Below are 19,518 nucleotides of genomic sequence, written 5' to 3' on the forward strand. Positions count from 1 at the left end.
ATTCAAACCGCACACAAGCACTGCAAAAAGCTTTGGGTCAGTGGATGGAGGTTATAGCAGGGTTTCAAACACCAGAGGGCGACATTCGCTGATGATCAGACGCTGCAATGACATCACCAGTTTTCACGAACATGCTACTGATAAGTCTACATGACCTGTTTTCTGTCAAAGGAAGTGGAACGAGTGAAACTACTGATAACCTCAAAGGTTTCCCCCCGAAGCAGGATTTGTACAAAACGTTTACGCAAATTGCAAATTGGCAATTGAGCAGAAATTGACCTCCGCCGAGTGGAAGGCACTGATAAAGTTTTCAATTTTGTATCATTCATGAGGACATTTAAAAAACAAAAGGGCTTCCGTTCTCATAAAGAAGGCCAGACTCAAGATAAATAGAGAATTAATTGTTTGATAAATGAAATAAATCAGCCGCTTCATCAAAATATATAATTTGTATGGTTTTCCTTTTGGTGTCTGTCTACATTTCCTTTGAAGGCTTAAAGGCGTTTTGCCGAACCCATCCCACTGAGGGTGCATAGTGGCGTAGAGAGTCACCCGGGGCAGAGTGAAGCATGCAAAGCTCAGGGTCAGGGGTCAAGGGTCAGGGGTCAGGTTGAAGGCCGTTTACACAGATACATCCCAAGTTGAAATCATGCAAGTTGTTTACAGTGATACCCTCGTACACGGAAAGCGTCGCTGGGGGTCTTTGTTCCAGGACATGGCACGAAAAAAAAAAAAAGAAGCAGAACACCGACGACAGCACAGAGACACGAGCTCGGACATCTCACTGTCACACTATCTGTATAATGCTACATCTCCGTTACATCCACTGTGTTTCATTCACGCCATGCTCTCAGACTCTCAGCCCGGTCTGAGGAAGTGGGATGTCTAAGTGCGCCACTTTACACGGAGGAATGACGAGCACACACGGCGACACGTCATTTCCTCAAAACCCTCACGCAAAGCCCGACGCTTCGAAACCCTCTCGCAAAGTCGGAAGCTTTGCCCGACTGTCCTCACACTGGACGCTTAAGAAACCTCTCACATCATCAGTCTCTTGTTTTTCCCTTTTTCGGCGTCGCTCTCAAAAAACGTCCTGGTTTCCTCTTGATTGATGAAGTTATGTGGGCGTGTTAGCCTCTGGGGGGGAGGGGGGGGGGGTGCAGGTCTCGCAGGCTCCCTCTTGGCCACAAACAGCCGCAGCTCAGGCAGGAAGTCTGGGCTCGATCTTCAGCGAGAGGTCATAGAGCGTGTCTTCATCCATGATCAGAGTCTTATCCAGAAGGTACTGGGTCACCTGGACACACGACACGGAAGAGGTGAGCGCTTGAAAAAAACATTTTTAGCGACTAGACGAGTCGATGATTTTATAAAGCCTCAACGAGGGATAAACACAAATGACTACGCAAACAAACACTTCATTAAATAGTCCAATCTAATCTACTCTGTTCTGTTATCAGGATCATATTATTGGATTTATTATTTAAACCTGGTGGAATTCATTGTTCCAAATATATTTGTAAAGTCCTAGAAATAAGGATGTCTTCATTTCTTTATCTTTGGTTTTAGTTTTAATGTTTTTGATACATTTACATTATAAAGCAAGTGCTAACAGGTATTTAAATTAAAGACATGTATTATAAATGATTCTCTAAACATACGATACATTCAGTGACGTGTGACAGACGAGTACCTTGGCTTGAAGCTCTATTCTGTACGGCGTCTGCTGGAACTGTCGGATCTCCCTGATGATGTGGGATATCTAAAGGAAACATGGAATCGAAAATTAGTTCAAGATGATTGTTTACATGAATTAAATCTCCTTTATGGATGTTTGTGCCTACCATCCTCATTTTGGAGAAGTTAACAAGGCCTTCCTCAGTGAAATTGGGCGTTCCCTCCTCAATAAAGGCGAGGTCTGTTAGATACATTCCCAGATATGGTACACATGGAGGGTTGCAACTGCAGGGAGACATAAACAAAATAAAAACACTCATTCCTTTTCATGTATTTCTTTATTTGTGGTATCTATGATGAAATAATTTGAAATCGTGTGCGAAATCTGACTTTTTCAGGGTTTCCCTCAGGTTTTTAAACCTCCCCTCCGATGACACGGTCTTCTGCAGTTTGTCCATCAGGGCTTTAGTCTGAGAAAGATCACAAACAGGCATTTATTATCATTTTTAAACAAGATGGCTGCATTAGCTCCAGATCCACTTAACTCTTGATAAAAGATGATAATAATAAAATGACAAAAATTGAATTTGGCTCAGCTCTGAAGAGGGAGAATGGCTCGGTTGGAGGATTATGGCCTTAATTGATTTAGTGTTCATGAGAATCAGACGAGAAGAAGACATGACAGGTGAAGGCTTTCTCTTCTTCCATGAACTACGTCATTCTACCACAGGAGACGTTCATTTGTTAATGTTAGAGACAAAAGATCGTCTCTGCTGAGAAAAACTCCACCGACCACCTGTTTTCTGCTTTTTCCATTAGGATTTCAGAGAGGATGATGGTGTAACTCCACCTGTTTGCTGATTTTGGCCCAGGTCTTCTTCAGCCGGTAGATGGCGCTGCGATTGAGCGCAGAGGTGATCTCCAACACTCCGTTGTAGTTGTTGAGGCAGCGGCAGATGTCGGCCACAGCGACCCACTTCTCTATGGAGTTGGCCCTGGAGCCCACGTCGGTGTGGGTCATAATCTGTGACGCCACCAGGTTGCTCATCTTCACAAAGGGAAAGAGGAGATGGGGTTACGTGGTGGATACAGGCTGTGGTGTCAGGAACTAACCGGTGCTTAAGGACAAGCTCACGTCGTTGAAGTGTTGGCTGGTTTTCATGATGTAAGGCGTCCTGTCCGTCTTATCAACCTTCATCCAGCCCTGACCGAGGAACTCTCTGAACGAGAGGAGAGACAGAAACACATCATGAGATCTAACTCTCTAAAATATATAATAACAATATAATTTTGTCATTATTTAGCCCCTTGGGTAAAGAAAAATGGTGTCTAGTTAAGACTTCAATAACTTAATGGTGATAAAGTGCAATCTGGAACTTGTATTTCTATCTATTCATAATTGAAAGACTATAAAGCAGATTTGCTTTTAGTAAGTAATTATTTAAAAGCTATATTTTCTGATTAATTGAAATGGTTTTATAAATCATATACTGAGCTGGATAATCTGTTTTAGCTCACAGATTAAAAATAAATTAGATAACCTTTTAATATTTTCAATATATGAAATAGCTTCTAAAAATACATTTCATGATATAAGGGAAATGAAATCATTAAATGAATAAGTTGATTGAAGAGAGAAACCAACATCACAGCGATGTCTATATCTTATAAGTCATAGTAAATTCAATATTAAGAAAGAATCTTCTTACTTTCAATTGAAAACTAACTTTGTGAAAGTTGTTTATTTAAACATTTTCTCTGTTGTTCTTCTAAAGCCCCCCTGATGCTGCCACGGGGAAACTGAGGTGATTAACTGGTCCCGTAATAAGAAGAAGTTTCCTAAATGGATTTTATTTTTGTTTTGGTGCAGATCACAGTGGGAGAGCATCGAGGGAGAAACTGACTCATAGGGGATGCTCCTGAAGACAATGTGATCCAGCAGCGTGATCTGTTCAGCCAGCTCCATCGCTGAGAGGGACTCGAAACACTCGGCCTTCGGACAGTCCGCCTGAACACACACACACACACACACACACACACACACACACACACACACACACACACACGCACACACACACACACACACGCACACACACAGGGAAAAGCAGGCATAAACACATATCCACACCACGACACCAATTTAAATAACATTGAGATATAAATATCTAATAAAGAGACTGACTACGATGAATATGTATCATGACATCTGACAGTCCCCTGGAGATGGTCTCAGTGTCCCCCCCCCCCCCGTCTGTCTGCAGGCGAGGAGCGTGTGCACCGACAGACGCTTTCCACTTCTTACAGCGGCATCGTGTTTCGTGTTTGAGCCGCAACATTATGAGGGGAAGTGTGTGTTCAAGTGTAAATACATTAGGGAGGATGTGGTCTCATAAAACCAAGTAATCCCATCCAGAGACACATAAATATTCTGATTAAACGCTGTATCAGACAGTGACTCTGCAGTAACATGAGGTTTATGTGATGCAGCGAAAGGAAGAACTCCTCTATAAATCCAACAGAATATTAACCGGCTATTCATGAAGTCCAAAAAAGATGAACTCAATGACTTGCTAAGAAGTTATTAGAATATTTTATGTGCTGCCGTTTTTTCACCATCTGTAAGATGTCCTCTATCCTCAGCTGGGCGTCGTCCTGCTCGTCTTGAGAGAGGGCACTAAAAGTGAAAATAGAACAGAATAGAAGCAGATTTTTATGAAATATAAACAATAAAAGATAAACAATAAACACACTTCTATATTTGTGTGTTTATATGTGTGTGTGCTGCACCTTAGTATGTTGGCAGTGGCTTTCCTCTCCTGCGGCAGAAGGTCTTGGTCTCTGAGCACCTCCTCCAGGAGGCAGATCACCGACATCTTCAGCTCCCCATTCATCTCAAAGTCCTGCACACACAAAGGAACTGCTAGATTTAAAAGAACTCTCATAAACATATAGTCAATGGCCAGCTTCATCTCAACACGCCAGAACTAGCACGACAGATAGATACAGTAGATACAGTAGATACAGTAGATAGACAGATAGATAAATAGATAGATAGATAAATAGATAGATAGATAGATAGATAGATAGATAGATACTTTATCAATCCCGAGGGAAATTTCAAGCTGCACTGACTTTCACACACGCATAAATATCTGTCCCCTAAAATAAACTACCAGATTATTTTGATCGAGACCCATGAATTATTCTGTGGAAAACTGTGTAAATGTCAAAAAAACAAAGCCTTAAAGAAAGTGATAAAAAAGATGAATGAATCTGCCTCTTTATCTGGATTCACAACTTAGTTTAAAGGATTCCTCCCTGATCCACACTGCAACTATGCACCAAGTTTCATGGTGCACTTCCCAGGAGTTTTGGGTTACTGGGTTGCAAACAAACAAACAAACAAACAAACAACCCATAAAACAAACAGACAGCAGTGAAAACAACTTCCTTGGTGGAGGTTATTAGTTATGTAACTACATTTCATACCTTATTTTAATGGCCATGTGTTAAAACAACCTGTGATTGTGGATGAAGAACGACATGAAGCTTTCCCGACTGGCCTGAAGTTTTGGTAACTACTGAGTTTAGCTGATGTGTTGCACCGACACCATAATAAAGAGAAGTGGGTGGATAACGTTCCCCATCACCAGTTCTGCTGCGTAGGTCATTAAACTGAACCACAAGGCAAAAGCTGTCTCTGGGCTTTTACGTTACTTACCCACTTAAAAAATATATAATTGGAATCAAATCAATATGTATGGTACAAGAAACCAGTGGAAAACCAATTAGGGAAGTGGGACATCACCTTTAAGAGATGGAAGACAATCTCAAACCATAATATTACAACGAGGCTAAATTACAGGTGGTTGCATTCCTTTTCCCTCTTTGTGATTTTAGTGACTCTCTCCTGTCTCCTCCGTCCGATCAATCCCCGCTCTACATCCTTCAGAGTCACGGCTACATAATCCCTCACGCCTCCTCCACTCCTCTTCCTCAGCCTCATCAATCCTCCTCATCTTTTCCTCCTCTTTCCCCCTTTCCTTTCCTCCCTCGTCAGTTTAACTCCCGTTCAAAGGTCAGTTTTAACAAGCCCTTGGTTCTCTCGTCCTGTAGTGTATGTGTGTGTCCGTGCACGCCCGTGTGTTAATAAGCTCGCTAACGCCGGCCTGTCATCCCAGCGTTTTGTATTATTGGAGAAAAATACATAAAATAGATCAATGCAGTTAGACCGGAAGGACCTCTATGCTGGGAGTCAGGCAATTACCTTGATACTCTATTCATTAGAGGCAACACTGGCTGTTTAGAAGAAGAGTGGGTAGGTGGGCCGAGGCGGGCTTCGGTCATCCAGATGACATGGCAACAATAAGCAGTGCGTGTTTGTGTGCACGGGGATGTTTACATGCTCAAGTGAGAGCACTGGAGCAGAGAGAGAACGCATCAGACACCCACTTTAATGAGACCACAGACTCACAGATCACCCCCCGAAAAACAGGGGAGACCGCACACACACACGCACACACACGCACACACACACACACACACACACACACACACACACACACACACACACACAGAGAGGTGGGTGCAGACAGACCTGTGAGTGTTTGGAGACCCAGTGGCGCAGCACGTTGAGAACTCGGTTGGTCGCAGCTCGGCGGATGATGAACTCTTTATCACAAGTTCGCTCGGAGTTGGTGAACGCTGGGAAAGAAGAGGAAATTTAGAGCCGGAGAGAATTTGTTATTATTGTTTGATACGTTATAAAACTTTCACTAATATATCGGTAACACAATAGAGAAAAGGTTTATTAAAGTATTTTAACCTTTTACAGAAGTAGTAGTTTATACATCAAAATACACTCAATTTTAAAATAAAAGTATGTATTCTGAAAAAAGCTCCCTTTTAATACTCTACTACTACTACAACTACGAATAATAATAATTATTATTATAATAATATCTAATAAATTATATTTCACTTTGCATTTCTAAACACCCGTGGATACCTTACAATACGTCATACATAAACATATCTTAGAGTTGTTTTTTTTTCAGAGTTTTATCATTTATCTAACATCTTTTTTAACAATTCTAGAAAAGCAAAAGTAAAGCTGTGTAATTGGTGTTTATAATACCGGCCTGTGTGGTAACAGGATGTCAGTGTATTTATTTTAGCTGATGCTATTTTTCATTTTACAAATAATAAAGTGTAATTTTAATGTTTTTAGGGTTTCAGGTTATTCAGATATTACTCAGGCACTGTTTTAAGATTGTTTTGTTAAAGTTGGTCTATATTGTTACTTCAATGAACTACTTAATATTGCATCAATTTATATGTACATACTCCACATACTGTATGTTCAGCTTTAATAACCATCATGTATTTTTTCAAAATGAATTATTAATTGTGTGTGTGTGTGTGTGTGTGTGTGTGTGTGTGTGTGTGTGTGTGTGTGTGTGAGATTGTACACCTGGTGGTGTGCCATGTCCTGCTGCGGCTGTAGCGATGGCGAAGGCAGAGGCAGGAGAGACTGAGCAGCGTGAGTTCTCCCCTGACTGGACTACAGAGACACCAGCACTTATTTATTATCAAGACCAACAAAACGGTTATAACTGTTTACCACTGTTGTTATTATTATCATAATTAATATTTAGGTGTGAGAGCACATTTGAAAATAAACAACCTTTCATTCTGACGTATTGAAACTTAAATACTATGGCCACAAATTAAAATTATATAATTGTGCATTGTGATGTTTTTTTTTTACCAGGCGGTTGAAAATCGCCTTTATTATAACAAATCAAATAATTTGTTCATAGTAACAACAGTTGGCAAACAGGCCAACAGGCTAAGTTAATATTCATATAAACAAACTATAAAAAGGGAAAGTAATAATCTACTCTGTAAATTACAGGTTTTGTGGAGCACTGGGAACATTTTTAATGAACCTATCACAATTTATGAAACTCCCAATCATCAACCTGGATATTCTTATCACAAACATGTTGCAGATGATGAATACACTTCTACTTATTGGAAATGTTTCCAACAACAACACAGAAATCCTTATTGTGATCAAAACTGTAACCACAGACAAAGCTGTCCTTCACACTGGATAGACACGCTCTGTAATGCAGTGAGGAACCCTGAGGCCTTCACAGAAGCCCAAACAGTTTTGTTTGTATTTAATTTAACTTGATAATTATTCTCCTATCAACTTGAGAAAGGAGAGGCTCTTACCTCCCGGCTGCCTGTAGCGGAGGTGTCGAGGTGTTGAAGGAGAGCGACATGGAGACAGGTCTCCTGCTTCGCTGCTCTGAGGAGACTCTGGGATGATCTTCTCCAGTGACGCTGACTCCAGCACAGCTAGACAGAGGAAGAGGAGAGGGACACGAATGAGGAAGATGATGATGATGATGATGATGATGATGATGATGATGATGATGATGATGATGATGATGATGATGATGATGACTTCAAAATGTTAAAATAATTATTAAAAAAAACACACAAATCAACAGACAGGGGCACTAAACACAACCTTAAAACACAGAGACCAGTAATACAACAGCGTCTTTTAGTAGAAAATCAATCTTATCCTTCATCTGGTGCTTTGATGCCACATTAATGAGGTACAACCGGGTTGAGGTTCAGTGACTGTGAAGGTCCTGGCCCACAGTGTGATTCACATCATTATCACATTGGTTGAACCATTCGTCGACTCCTAAATAAGAAGCATTCACTACTTTTCTATGCTTATTTATTCAGGGTTTTCCTTGGATTTGTCAGCCATTCATTTTTATATCTGGCTCTTAGCACAGTAAACAGCACAGGGTACATGATTACCTGGAGCCCTACTATAATTGTAAATGGTCTGTATTTACATAGCACTTTTCTAGTCTTGATGAACACTCAAAGCGCCATTCACCCACTCACACACACACACATTCATACAGTGTGTCTATGTGCAGGACTTTCTCTATGGGTCGAAGTAAATGTGCATATATCATGTTTTCGATCAAAGTTTTCTAATTTAGAAATAAAATATAAGTTTCAGTAAAAACAGAGAATTAGTTTGGCTGCAACTTGAAAGGTTGAGAAAGACTCAATATTCCAAAGATTGAGTCCCCTCCAAATCACAGCAACAATTCTCGAAAGTTCGGCGAAGTAAAAAAAAACGAGATCAGCTGAAAAAAACAGTAGGACGTGCAAATAGGTTTATGTGCATTATCGAAAATAAACTACTGCAAATACTCTGATGACAAGAAACTGAGCCGGCGAAGAGGAGGAACGGGTGCTAACGGGTCTCCTAGTGAACGGTTAGCAGCTGTCACACATGGACACACTCAGCCATACGCACACACACACATATACTGCAAACGTGTGCACATGCTAATGAGGGTCTAACTGCAGCTTATCCTTGCTGTTCTGCTCCAGATGCTCTGACAGTCTTCTTCCCCCCCCCAGTCTGGGAGGCTGTTTGACACCACTATAAGAATATCTGAGTGTGCGTGGTGGGAAGTCGACTCAGCTGACACAAGCACACAAATGCACGGAGATAATGATGCCCCGCCTGGCGTCCGCCCTGACAGGGGGAACACTTCACACTGAGTCGTTAGATGACTGACCTCCAGCTCTTTATGTGTGTATGTCCAATCAGACTCTATAGGTGGAAGTTCAGTGATAGAAATTATATATATATTATACACCTACAGAGCAAAGTGCATTCACTGTCAAGCTGTGCATGGCGAGAAGCTGAGCACAGCGCAGGAGCACAGTGAGATGAATAATCTGCCAATGCTTCACGATTCTTAACAATATGATACGTTCATTCATCTTTATTTCAGGTGACCATGTACAGATAATTAGAAACAGCTCATTATTTCTGTTGCTTTCATAGACAACCGACACCACGAGAACATCCGCAGCGGGCTATTTAATCAGACTGGATATACATATCTACAGTCTGTTTTATCTGGGGTGGCACAGTGGTGCAGGCCCCTCAAAGGAAGAGAGTTCCCCGGGTTCGAATCCCAGTTTAGCCATGGTCTATCTGTTGGCATGTTCTCCCTGTTTCTGTGTGAGTCCTGCGATACACTGGCGATCTGTCCAGGGTGCACCCCACCTGACGCCCAGTGACCTCTAAGGACTAAGTGGTATAGAGGGATGGATGTGTTTACCCTCAGGTATCTAAGTTCTTGCCTTGCTGTAGTCGTGACATCACTATTGGGTCTGGTTAGAGGTATAAAATAAACTAAGTCTGATCATACTTAAAGCAAAACAGATTTGAACCCAGAGAGGGACAGAGAGATGGTGTAACCTACCTCTGCGGATGCTCCTTCGCAGTTTCCCACCGAAAGGGTCGACCCGGGGCACCTCCTCTCCGTCTGCGGACGGGGGGGGACTCTGGTCCGGAGACGACGGAATGGGCGGAGCTTGGTCTTGCGGTGACTTTGAGTTGTTTGGTGGAGGAGAGGTGGAGGAGGGAGGTGGAGGAGGAGAGGTGGTGGTTGGGGTCGGGGTCAGAGGCGTCGGGGTCTGCGGGGTGTGTGCAGACGTGGGGCTACTGGTGGCAGACTGGGAAGTGTTGTGGTTGGAGTTTGACAGGGGACTGGTGAGGTCGAGGCCTCCCACCCTGGCTGTGATGGGGGAGTGGAGGGAGAGCTTCCGCACTCGGACTGGGGAGGAGGTGTGGGACGGGATGGTCAGAGGAGGAGGAGAGGAGAACTTGCGGCAAAGACGAGGAGATTTGTCGTTCGTGTGCTCACCACCTCTGTTATTCTGGTTGGTGGCAAAGAACAGCTCCAAGGACCTGAAAGATGGGGGGGGGGAGCAGGTTAGTAAATAAGAGGAAGTTAAAAAAAGCAATAAAGAGAGAGTTAAGGGAAATTGAGAAAAGGATGAAAAGGAAATGCCGCAGCAACAACCCTACAAGACCTTTGTAATTTCAAATTTCGACTCTAAAAGGCTTATTATCAATGCAAATAGATTCTTTTGGGACAGTTTCCATGCAATAGAGATCAATGTTTGGTTTAGGGTCAAATTAGCATGAAATAGAGTGTGTTCAGAAATTCATAAAGGAGAGAAGTGAACTGTGTCACCGCTCCGAGTCAAATGTGCAGAGCTACATCAAGGGAGGAGTAATCATGCTTCGATCAACACAGCCATCGTTTATTCACATAAGCCCGTTATTCAGCAGGAGCTAGAAAAACAAATTGCATCCCAGTCTGAAAGAGAAGGGAAGGAAGAGAGGAGCGTAGATGAAAGATAAACGCACGGAGGCAGAGGAGAGGAATGCTTTGGAAAGAACTTTGTGGCAAGCAGAGGAAGCAAGCACCAGAGTAAAAGTGAATAGAAGGATACGAAGCAGAGGAGGAATGACAGAAAGTATCAATATGGAAACGAAGGGGAAAACCAGCCTCGAGGAAGCGATGCTCCGGAGAGAAAACATGCTACAGAGCAGCTGCAGGTGGAAGACAACAAAAGGTTTCCCCCCGTCTCCCATTTTATGTCTCATCAACTTAACAAGGTTCAAACTGCTGTAAGTACAAGCCCTGTGAGTGAAAGATGGATTAGAACTCAAAGTAAGGAGGGAGAAAAAATCATGCATCAGTATCAGACCAAGACCAGAGGAGAGAAAGAGCAGGCAGGAAGAGAAGGAAAGAGACAGTAAGGCTACATCCATACTGCCGCGTTTTCAATTCTAAAATAAAAACCTCTGTCCACACTAACACGTCTGCATATCAGGTGACCGCTCACGTACACTGGACATGCGTGTGCCGGTGGGCGCAGGAATCGATCCGATAATAACTCGTCTCCATGAGCTGTTAGCAAAGACAACAGGGTCTTCTGTAAATCATTCTCCATGTGGAAGAGGCTCATGTGAAAGGAGACGGACAAAACCATGTGACCCAAAAGATCCAATCGGCAGTTGTCATGATTTTCAAACATCTACGTTTCTGCCCCTCCAGATTAAAACGCATCCCCAGGGTTTTCAAACTAAAACAGGGGCCAGCGGTGTTTCCTAACAGCAGAGTAGTGTGGACGCCGGGCGTGTGTCTGTAGCAGAGTCGATGCGTTTCCAAATGAAAACGTCGTAGTGTGGATGTAGCACAAGAAAGAGGACAGAGAGAGAGAGGAGTTGGTTACTTGGGCTGATCCATGGCTATCTTCTTGATCTTCAGACTGTAGTCAGGACAGATGGATGAGATGGACAGACGGTCAAATGAGTGGTACTGCGCCCTGTAGGTGGAGAGGACACGAAGAGATGGATGACACAGAGTAAAAGGATTAAACGGATGGATGTGATGATTGGATCGAGACGTGGAAAAAGACAGAAGGAGATACACGTCGGAAATGGAAAAGAGATTTGAAGGACGATGATGGAGGGATGATGAATGAGCTTCTTGGAAGAGGAGAGGTGTGTTTAAGGTGAAGGGGGAAGCAGCGCGTTAGTCAGTGAACAAATATCAACATATTTAAAGACAACGAGGGAGAGAAATCTGACCCAAAAACAATACAGCAAGATATTTTAACGAGATTTCTTTGATTTTAACAAAGATTCTATCAGGTTTCACCTCTGGCTTCTAATTAGCAAATTTGGCAAGACAGCAAGGTGAGGGAGAGCCACTCAGTTTTGTTGAGCTCGTGACGAGTTACATGATGCATCATTATATTATATTATATTATATTGCAATCTGACACTGTTCACTGTCTTGCATCTTGCATTTCACTTTTTACTTCACTTTTTATATCTTTTATCTATTATATATATTTTATTTAGATATGTTTATGTCTAAATAAATGTTACTTGTAAAAATATTAGAAAAAGGGAGTAAATAAGAAGTAAATAGTGAGTAAATATACATTGTTTCTGTTTATTGTTTTTCGTATGTGTGTTGTATTTATTGTGTTTTATGTTTTTATGTTTCTATGTTCATCGTATGCACCAAAAAAAAACAGAGCAAATTCCATGTATGTGTAAACCTACTTGACAATAAATCCTTTCTGATTTTCTGATTCTGATCAGGGGAAGCATCCAAAAGGCTTTTTATCTTCTGGCGATGGCAAAGGAGTCAATCACTTTTTGTAGCTGGTTTACCTGAGTTTAAAAAGCCCTTATATACCTGCTAATTTTGGAAATGTGAAAAAGAGGGACGGGGGAAGGTATGCAAATCTTATTCAGGTAAAAGTTTAAGAAAGGGGAGTTTGGTCAAACGTCCTGCACCCGTCTGGTCCCTGGATCCTTCCATCCTGAACCCACAGGTCACGGTGAGTTAGACCATCCATTCAAACCTGAGAGAAACTCCTCATCCGACACACAATAGAAACCCTATGACGGTGCCAAAAACGTTGTTGAAGCATCTGTTCTGCTGGCGTCCACACACACAGGCCAGTGTGTATTTCAGCCAGCATGTATTTAAACCTTGTGGACGGAGGTGAAAGCTGCTTCCTGAGTCCAAAACACAGACACACATCTGACCACCTCAGGGGAGCTAAGAAACCGATCTCAGAACACTTACATAATGCTTAAACACATTTTCAAACACAAAATCATACCAACACAAATACACACTGAGTTAGATTCTATGAAAACCTGTGACATTAAGCCTTCTGCCCCTTTTTCTGTGTTTGTGTGTGTATGCTATGAATGACCTGATTGGAATGGAGGAAAAGGGCTTCTTGTAGATGTCGGCCAGTTTGTCCATGACCACCGTGGCGGTGGTGAAGATCCTGTACGTGTGCAGGAAGGTGTTGAGGAAGTCTATTGAGAGGAAGCGCAGGTCCGTCAGCCTCTCCAGCAGCCGGTCCACGCTGGCGTAACGGATCTGGGGGACCTTGCAGGAGTTGAGCGTCTTGCTGAAGCAAATGTCAACATCATCTTTATGGAGACGCATATCGGATCTGATGGACACACACGGTCACACGTACACACACACACACACACACACACACACACCGAGCATGGGTGACTGTTGAACAATGCAGGGCTCAAACAAAAATAGCCAAGTAAAATAGAGAAAGAATACAACGCCCACATATTTCAAAGAAGGAGGCTGAAAATAGGAGTGGATACCAATGAATACTGTCAAGCATAAATAAATAGGAAACAAAACTGCACACACAGTTCCAAATTTACTGTACAACAATAAAGCTGTAACATTGTCACAAGGGTAGAAAGGTAACATTAAGTTTAGCAAAACCGGCATGAAGAGATGGGTGTTCCTCTTCACACACACACAATCATACTCTACAACACCAACCGGAATGATAACAAAATACTAAACTGTTTTTTCTCATGTCACTCTATTTATGTTTATTTCTTAAGGAAAGAAATCACAACATATCCTTATACTTATGTAACAGTTTTTTACTTTCTCAGGGAATCATCCTGTTCCACCGCATTTGGCTAAATAACATTTCTGTACAAACCACTTCTACAGTGAAATGTGTATATCATGTAACACTTTGTTGTAATTTTAAATGTTATATTTCTATTCTCTTGTCTACCTCAATCTGACTCCCCTGCTGCTGAAACAACTGAATCCCCCCCTTTGTTTGCCTCTTATCTTGTACTTACTTGATCATATGAGGCACAGTGACTTTGGAGTTCTCCTCAAACACACTGGTCATCAGGCCATTACAGCGAATGTTATCGATACACTTTAAACACAGAGAGAAGAGGAGGATAGATGATGAGGAGAGAGTTTTTAAAGCAGCTGACTGGGGGAAGAAACCGAGGACCAATTTGAACAGGGGATTTTCAGTTGCTGCAGAAGGAAAGGTTCATAGTGGTGGAGCCACGACTTTGAAGAAGTGCTCACCCTTTGTTTTTCTGTATGGAGCTCAGAACAGCCAGTATAGGCCCTGGAGAGAAGATCTGAGAGAACTACTGGATGTATATGGATGGACATGAATCCTAAACCTCATGGGAAGCATAATATGAAGAAAGAATAATGTGTGTGATGTGTCATTCTACCGGCTCTGGCAAACTGAAATTCCAATTGAGATTGAAATTACGTTATTCCTTGTGTAGAAGCATCTGTATGTATCGCATCCAGAGAGCAACAGGCAGTGGTAAGAGCAGTGTATCACTGCAAAAGTAATAAATAAACAATCAATGCTGTTAAAGGAATATTACTCATTACCATTAATGAGTGATTGATGTAGGAACACAGCTTGACATTGCTCTTAGTCCTGAATGTGTTTAATCTGTAGCTTCGGGCCTGAAGGTTACTATATCTGTGTCTTTGTATATTTGCATTCCTTTCATTTTTCTACAAAGTCAAGCAGCAGCATTTATAGATGTTAAATTCACAGACATGAGATCTGTGATATTTCTTAGTTGTAAAATGACACAAAGCTCAATGATTTAATGTGGTAATCAAAATGTGTATCCTGAATAAAGACGACAGGGATTTAAATGTGTCCGTGCTTCTGAGGAAAGCAACGTAACACTTGAGCTATATTCTTTATTCATGCTCATGCAGAACCCAAATTTGAAATCTGATTGATGAGGAATAAGTGTGTGAGCTGTCAGAGCATCTTTTCTGTCCGATGAGAATGAATCCAGTGTGACATGCTTGTATGATGCCACTCTGTTTGTGAAGAAGTGAGGTGGTGAGCTGAACCCGCCCCTGGAGAGCTGCACCTGTGTCTGTGTTTACTTATCACTAAGCCTCCTCAATGCCCAGAGGAGACGTGCTTTAGCTATTTGCAGGTTCCTTGTTAGTCTGTGTTGGTCTGGGTGTGCGTTGGTTTGACTCCCGGCGTGTGTTACCTGGCTGATATCGCTGGTCCACGCCGCCTTCTCCTGACGCGATGGCGCCAGTAACACCACGGTGAATGAAGCAGAATCTGATGGCTCCACTACGAGCTTAAAGTCCAGCTGACCAAACACCTGACCGCCCGCTTTAGCTGTTTCATAGAGGAGGAAGGAGATTTTTTACAGTGCAACAGAAAACCTTGTGATGATAACAGTAACACACACACACACACACACACACACACACACACACACACACACACATACACTCAGGGTTAATTAAGCAGATCTGCTATCTCCATTCTCTGCACCCCTGAGGCTTAAGTGTAAAGGTGTGTGTTAAAGGCATGTGTGCATATGCATGTGTTTTTCTTGTGTGTGTGTGTTAGTGTGTGTGTGTGCGCGTGTGTAAGTGTTTCATCAATCTCACTATTTGCAAAATGAATCCTCTGAGAAAGAAATAATGGATCCTTGATGTTAAAAGATCAAAACCTGACATTTAAAGGGGTGAGCATCTGATATTTAAATGGAGGTAATTTCCGGACACTTATTGTTTGACACCTAATTAACCCCCTTGAGCGGTGAGGAGCCTACATGAGCCAATAAGAGCTGCCTGTGTGTCAACCATTGTGAACGCACTGCTTCATACTGTAGCTGTAGTAAACTTACACTCCTCATCACTGGTGTCTGTTTCCTCTATGAGCGTGCAGTCGATGAGGGACAGCACTCCTCCTTGCTGCAAAAAGAAAAGAGAGAACATGCGTTTTATTGAAATTTGAGACGAAAGTTGAGATTTAAAGTGCTGAAGCTTTTCTCACCTTGAGAAGGTGCAGTTTCCCCCCAGAGCTTCGTGTGCAGACCAGGAAGTGTTTGGTAAAGAGGAAACACTGCCTCTCCCCTTCCTTCTTCAGGGAGAGGGAACCCAAACGGACCTTACTCAACTTGCCTCGCTCCACCGACGGCAGCTGGATCAGGGAGCCTGGAGAGCAGGAGGGGCACAGGATTACCTTACACTTCATTAAGCCGACACTAAGCTGAGGTCGGGTTTACAACGTTGTTTGCAGCGACCGCAACAGGAAAATGTTAAAAAAATATGAAAATACTTCTGGAGCCCTGCACACATGCATCTGCCTATTTTAGGTCCTTAAAACTGGCAGATTGATGCATTGATGCATTGATGCAGGCTCAGTTGAAGCACTTTTAAAGCTGGTGTCAAATCTGGAACATCACAATCCTCTTTTTCCTGCGTAGTCGAAGGGTAACTTGACGTTTCACTCAATAATAATCAATAATGCATAATGTGAAATATTGCATTGATCTGAATCTGTTTCTCCTTAGTGTAGTAATAGGAATATATCTTGTCAGGGCAGATATGAATCTTGTGCATTTCTTTATTTTATTAGTTCAGAGTTTATTTGAGTCTCTAGCCACTTGTTGCTTCAGGTCAGTAGAAGCAAACGGAATACAGCTTGTGCAGTGAATCCAGAAAAATCTGTTGCAACGCCTTGTTTGGTATTTGATACAAATCTATTAAGACTTTAATAGATGCATCTTTTCAATTATATATAAGAATTATCCAAGTTGATCTTAAACTTGTCAGATAGTTCTCCTTAAACAGCCAAACCCATTTGTAGAGCCAGATTTTGAAGATGCAAGATGACAGACAGTAAAACCCTCTCGTAAAACCATTACAGCAGCTAATGTAAATCTGAGCTCCATCGAAGTCTCAGTTCTCAGATTACAAGATGAATGTTAGAGTGAACCTCCAGAGATTTGCTGTGAGCTGACGGAGGCTCACCCTGCCGGACGAAGGTCTGGCTGGTGTCCAGCAGGATGTCACAGCCCTCCACTATCATCCTCTCTATGGCCAGGTTCTTCCTGATGTTCTCTGTGTCGCTCACCTCGTCATGCATCACTCTGGAAACACACACAAACACACACACTAATTAGATCTGATTTCAACACAAAGATGTATCAGGGAAGTGGATTATTCTGAAAACCAGATACACACCTGGACAGTTCCTCTAACTTGGACTTGGCGAATTCAAGACTCTTTCGCTCCACGTGCTCATGAGGTGTGTGCGCCAGCAGCTCATGCAGGGTGATGATGTAGCGGGGAATCTGACAGGTGGGAAGAGCAATACCACAATAAATGCTAACTTTATTAAAAGACATTTGCATTAGTTTCCTTTGAGAAAACCAATGTTTGTTGGTGCCCAAGTTCTACCTGGAACATGGGATATGTGAGGAAGGTCTCAAGCATCCTTCCCTCACAGGCGGCGTTGGACTCGTACTGTTTCAGCAGCTTGTCGAAGTCTCTGTTCTGCTTACAGTTGGCCAGAACCTGCAGGCTGTACTGATGGTTCCTCACGAACTCCTGGTAGATGTTCAGCATGGGCAGCAGGATGTCGAATAGGTCGGCTGGAGACAAACACACACACACACACACACACACACACACACACAGGACTGTGTAAACATCTGAGGCACTTTAGATTCTTATCCATCAGGGAGACGTCCACAAACTCATTCTGCAGCATGACAATGACCCTAAACACACAACCAGAGCCGTAAAGCACTGTCTTCAGAGACAGATGGCAGATCCCAGATCTCCACATCATGGAGTCCGTCACGTGACGAGGTGGAAGATACAGAGATGGACAGAATCCACAGAACCACTGTAGCCAGTTCTCCAAGATCCTTGGAACCACCGACCTGCCAAACTGGGGAATCATCTATTGATACAGTTTTAGCCATTTTGTGATTATAATTGAGCAGGAATATTTAAAAAAAATCATCAACCCATAACCAAGCTGGTAACCATTATACAACCAGCTTATGTTCCAGCTAAGTAAGAAAAACTTCAATCTAAAAAATCACCCAAAATTTCATGTAATGGTGCTTATGACTACAAATCCAGATTTGTGAGACTATCTGAACAAAGGGCAAATTGGAAATATGTAAAAAAGGTGTATAGGAAGGTATTGTCATGTATCAGTACTGTTGCTAAGTTTTATGGATATTAATAAAGTAGAATATATAGTAAATAATAATTTGTGTTTGGAGCGTTTGTGACGTCAAACACGAATCACTGGGAGAAATAAATCCTGAGCAGGTTCAAAACCTAATTTGAACATTTATGTGACCTAGTGAAACAGCATCCAATGTAGCTGATGTTATTTTCTTATTTACTGCAGAGAACCGAATGATTAGATCGCGAAAGGATGGAAAGATCAAAATCATGCTGTTGGTCAAAAGTCAGCGTTAAGCATGGGCCCGAGGCGCGGAGTCAGATAAGGACGCTGTGTTTAATCAGTGGAGCAGTTTCTTTAGGAATCGGTCACATGTGATTTGCTGTGACGTCTTTCAGCGGTCTGTCTCCTAGGTGATGCTTATCTGTCGAAGGCGATTCTGTTTTCGGAGGAAGAATCATGGGATGCCTTCTGGTCGGGGCAGTCATTGTTCCCCAAGACAATAAATGTGTGTGTTGCAGACAGAGATAGGAAAATGTGTGTGTATGTTTGTGTGTGTGTGTGTGTTTCTCAAGGCTGACATTTGAATGAGACAAACTGGATGTGGAGGACCACTGAAAACCTGACCTTGATGTCACTGAGTGGATGCACAGCAAACAGTGTGTATTGTGTGTGTTTGTGTGTTTGTGTACTGTGTGAAGTCAAGTAACAGCTTACCCAGCACCAGAGTCGGCCAGTTTGCTATCCTCGCCTTTAAGCCTTGATGGAAAATCTCATGTAGGAACATGATGGTCTCACTGAACACAAACAAATGTAGAAACAAATTGACAAAATATTCTTTAATGTTTTTTCTTTAGGCATAATAAACTCTGTGATCCAGAATAAAGCAAAGACCGACATGTTTATACAAATATACAGAACACACCTGTTGAGGAAGATGCTGCTGACATCATCGTGGCAGATGGGAGGTTTCTTGGAGCTGGCAGCCATCCTCAGAGGTCTTAGGAAAAAGTTGACCAGGATGTAGAGTTGGTGGACGTACCTGTCATCACACCCACACACACACACACACACACACACACACACACACACACGCACACACAC

General features: G+C 42.4%; 1 protein-coding gene across 3 annotated transcripts in view; it reads right to left on the reverse strand.

Annotated features, from left to right (window-relative positions):
• Positions 1-1,161: 1,161 nt before the first annotated feature.
• rasgrf2b (Ras protein-specific guanine nucleotide-releasing factor 2b) overlaps positions 1,162-19,518 on the reverse strand; it is a 41,445-nt gene continuing 23,088 nt past the window's right edge. Inside the window, exons 6-29 of one of the 3 annotated variants that reach the window (XM_053420993.1) lie at positions 19,340-19,456; positions 19,132-19,211; positions 17,670-17,863; positions 17,454-17,563; positions 17,241-17,359; positions 16,261-16,421; positions 16,112-16,178; positions 15,458-15,594; positions 14,258-14,340; positions 13,333-13,581; positions 10,293-10,489; positions 10,002-10,211; positions 7,918-8,043; positions 7,148-7,237; positions 6,272-6,378; positions 4,462-4,574; positions 4,288-4,348; positions 3,579-3,682; positions 2,810-2,894; positions 2,525-2,722; positions 2,065-2,144; positions 1,842-1,959; positions 1,691-1,759; positions 1,162-1,294 (exon numbers count right to left, since the gene is read on the reverse strand). In XM_053420993.1, the coding sequence (XP_053276968.1) occupies positions 1,202-1,294; positions 1,691-1,759; positions 1,842-1,959; positions 2,065-2,144; positions 2,525-2,722; positions 2,810-2,894; positions 3,579-3,682; positions 4,288-4,348; positions 4,462-4,574; positions 6,272-6,378; positions 7,148-7,237; positions 7,918-8,043; positions 10,002-10,211; positions 10,293-10,489; positions 13,333-13,581; positions 14,258-14,340; positions 15,458-15,594; positions 16,112-16,178; positions 16,261-16,421; positions 17,241-17,359; positions 17,454-17,563; positions 17,670-17,863; positions 19,132-19,211; positions 19,340-19,456 (2,968 nt within the window). In that variant the 3' untranslated portion in view covers positions 1,162-1,201. Of the gene's footprint in view, positions 1,295-1,690; positions 1,760-1,841; positions 1,960-2,064; positions 2,145-2,524; positions 2,723-2,809; positions 2,895-3,578; positions 3,683-4,287; positions 4,349-4,461; positions 4,575-6,271; positions 6,379-7,147; positions 7,238-7,917; positions 8,044-10,001; positions 10,490-11,826; positions 11,920-13,332; positions 13,582-14,257; positions 14,341-15,457; positions 15,595-16,111; positions 16,179-16,260; positions 16,422-17,240; positions 17,360-17,453; positions 17,564-17,669; positions 17,864-19,131; positions 19,212-19,339; positions 19,457-19,518 lie in introns of all 3 variants that reach the window. The other 2 variants (XM_053420991.1, XM_053420992.1) reach the window with 2 other exon arrangements.

The sequence above is a fragment of the Pleuronectes platessa genome, chromosome 4 (genome assembly GCF_947347685.1).
Source record: "Pleuronectes platessa chromosome 4, fPlePla1.1, whole genome shotgun sequence".
Classification (NCBI taxonomy): domain Eukaryota; kingdom Metazoa; phylum Chordata; class Actinopteri; order Pleuronectiformes; family Pleuronectidae; genus Pleuronectes; species Pleuronectes platessa.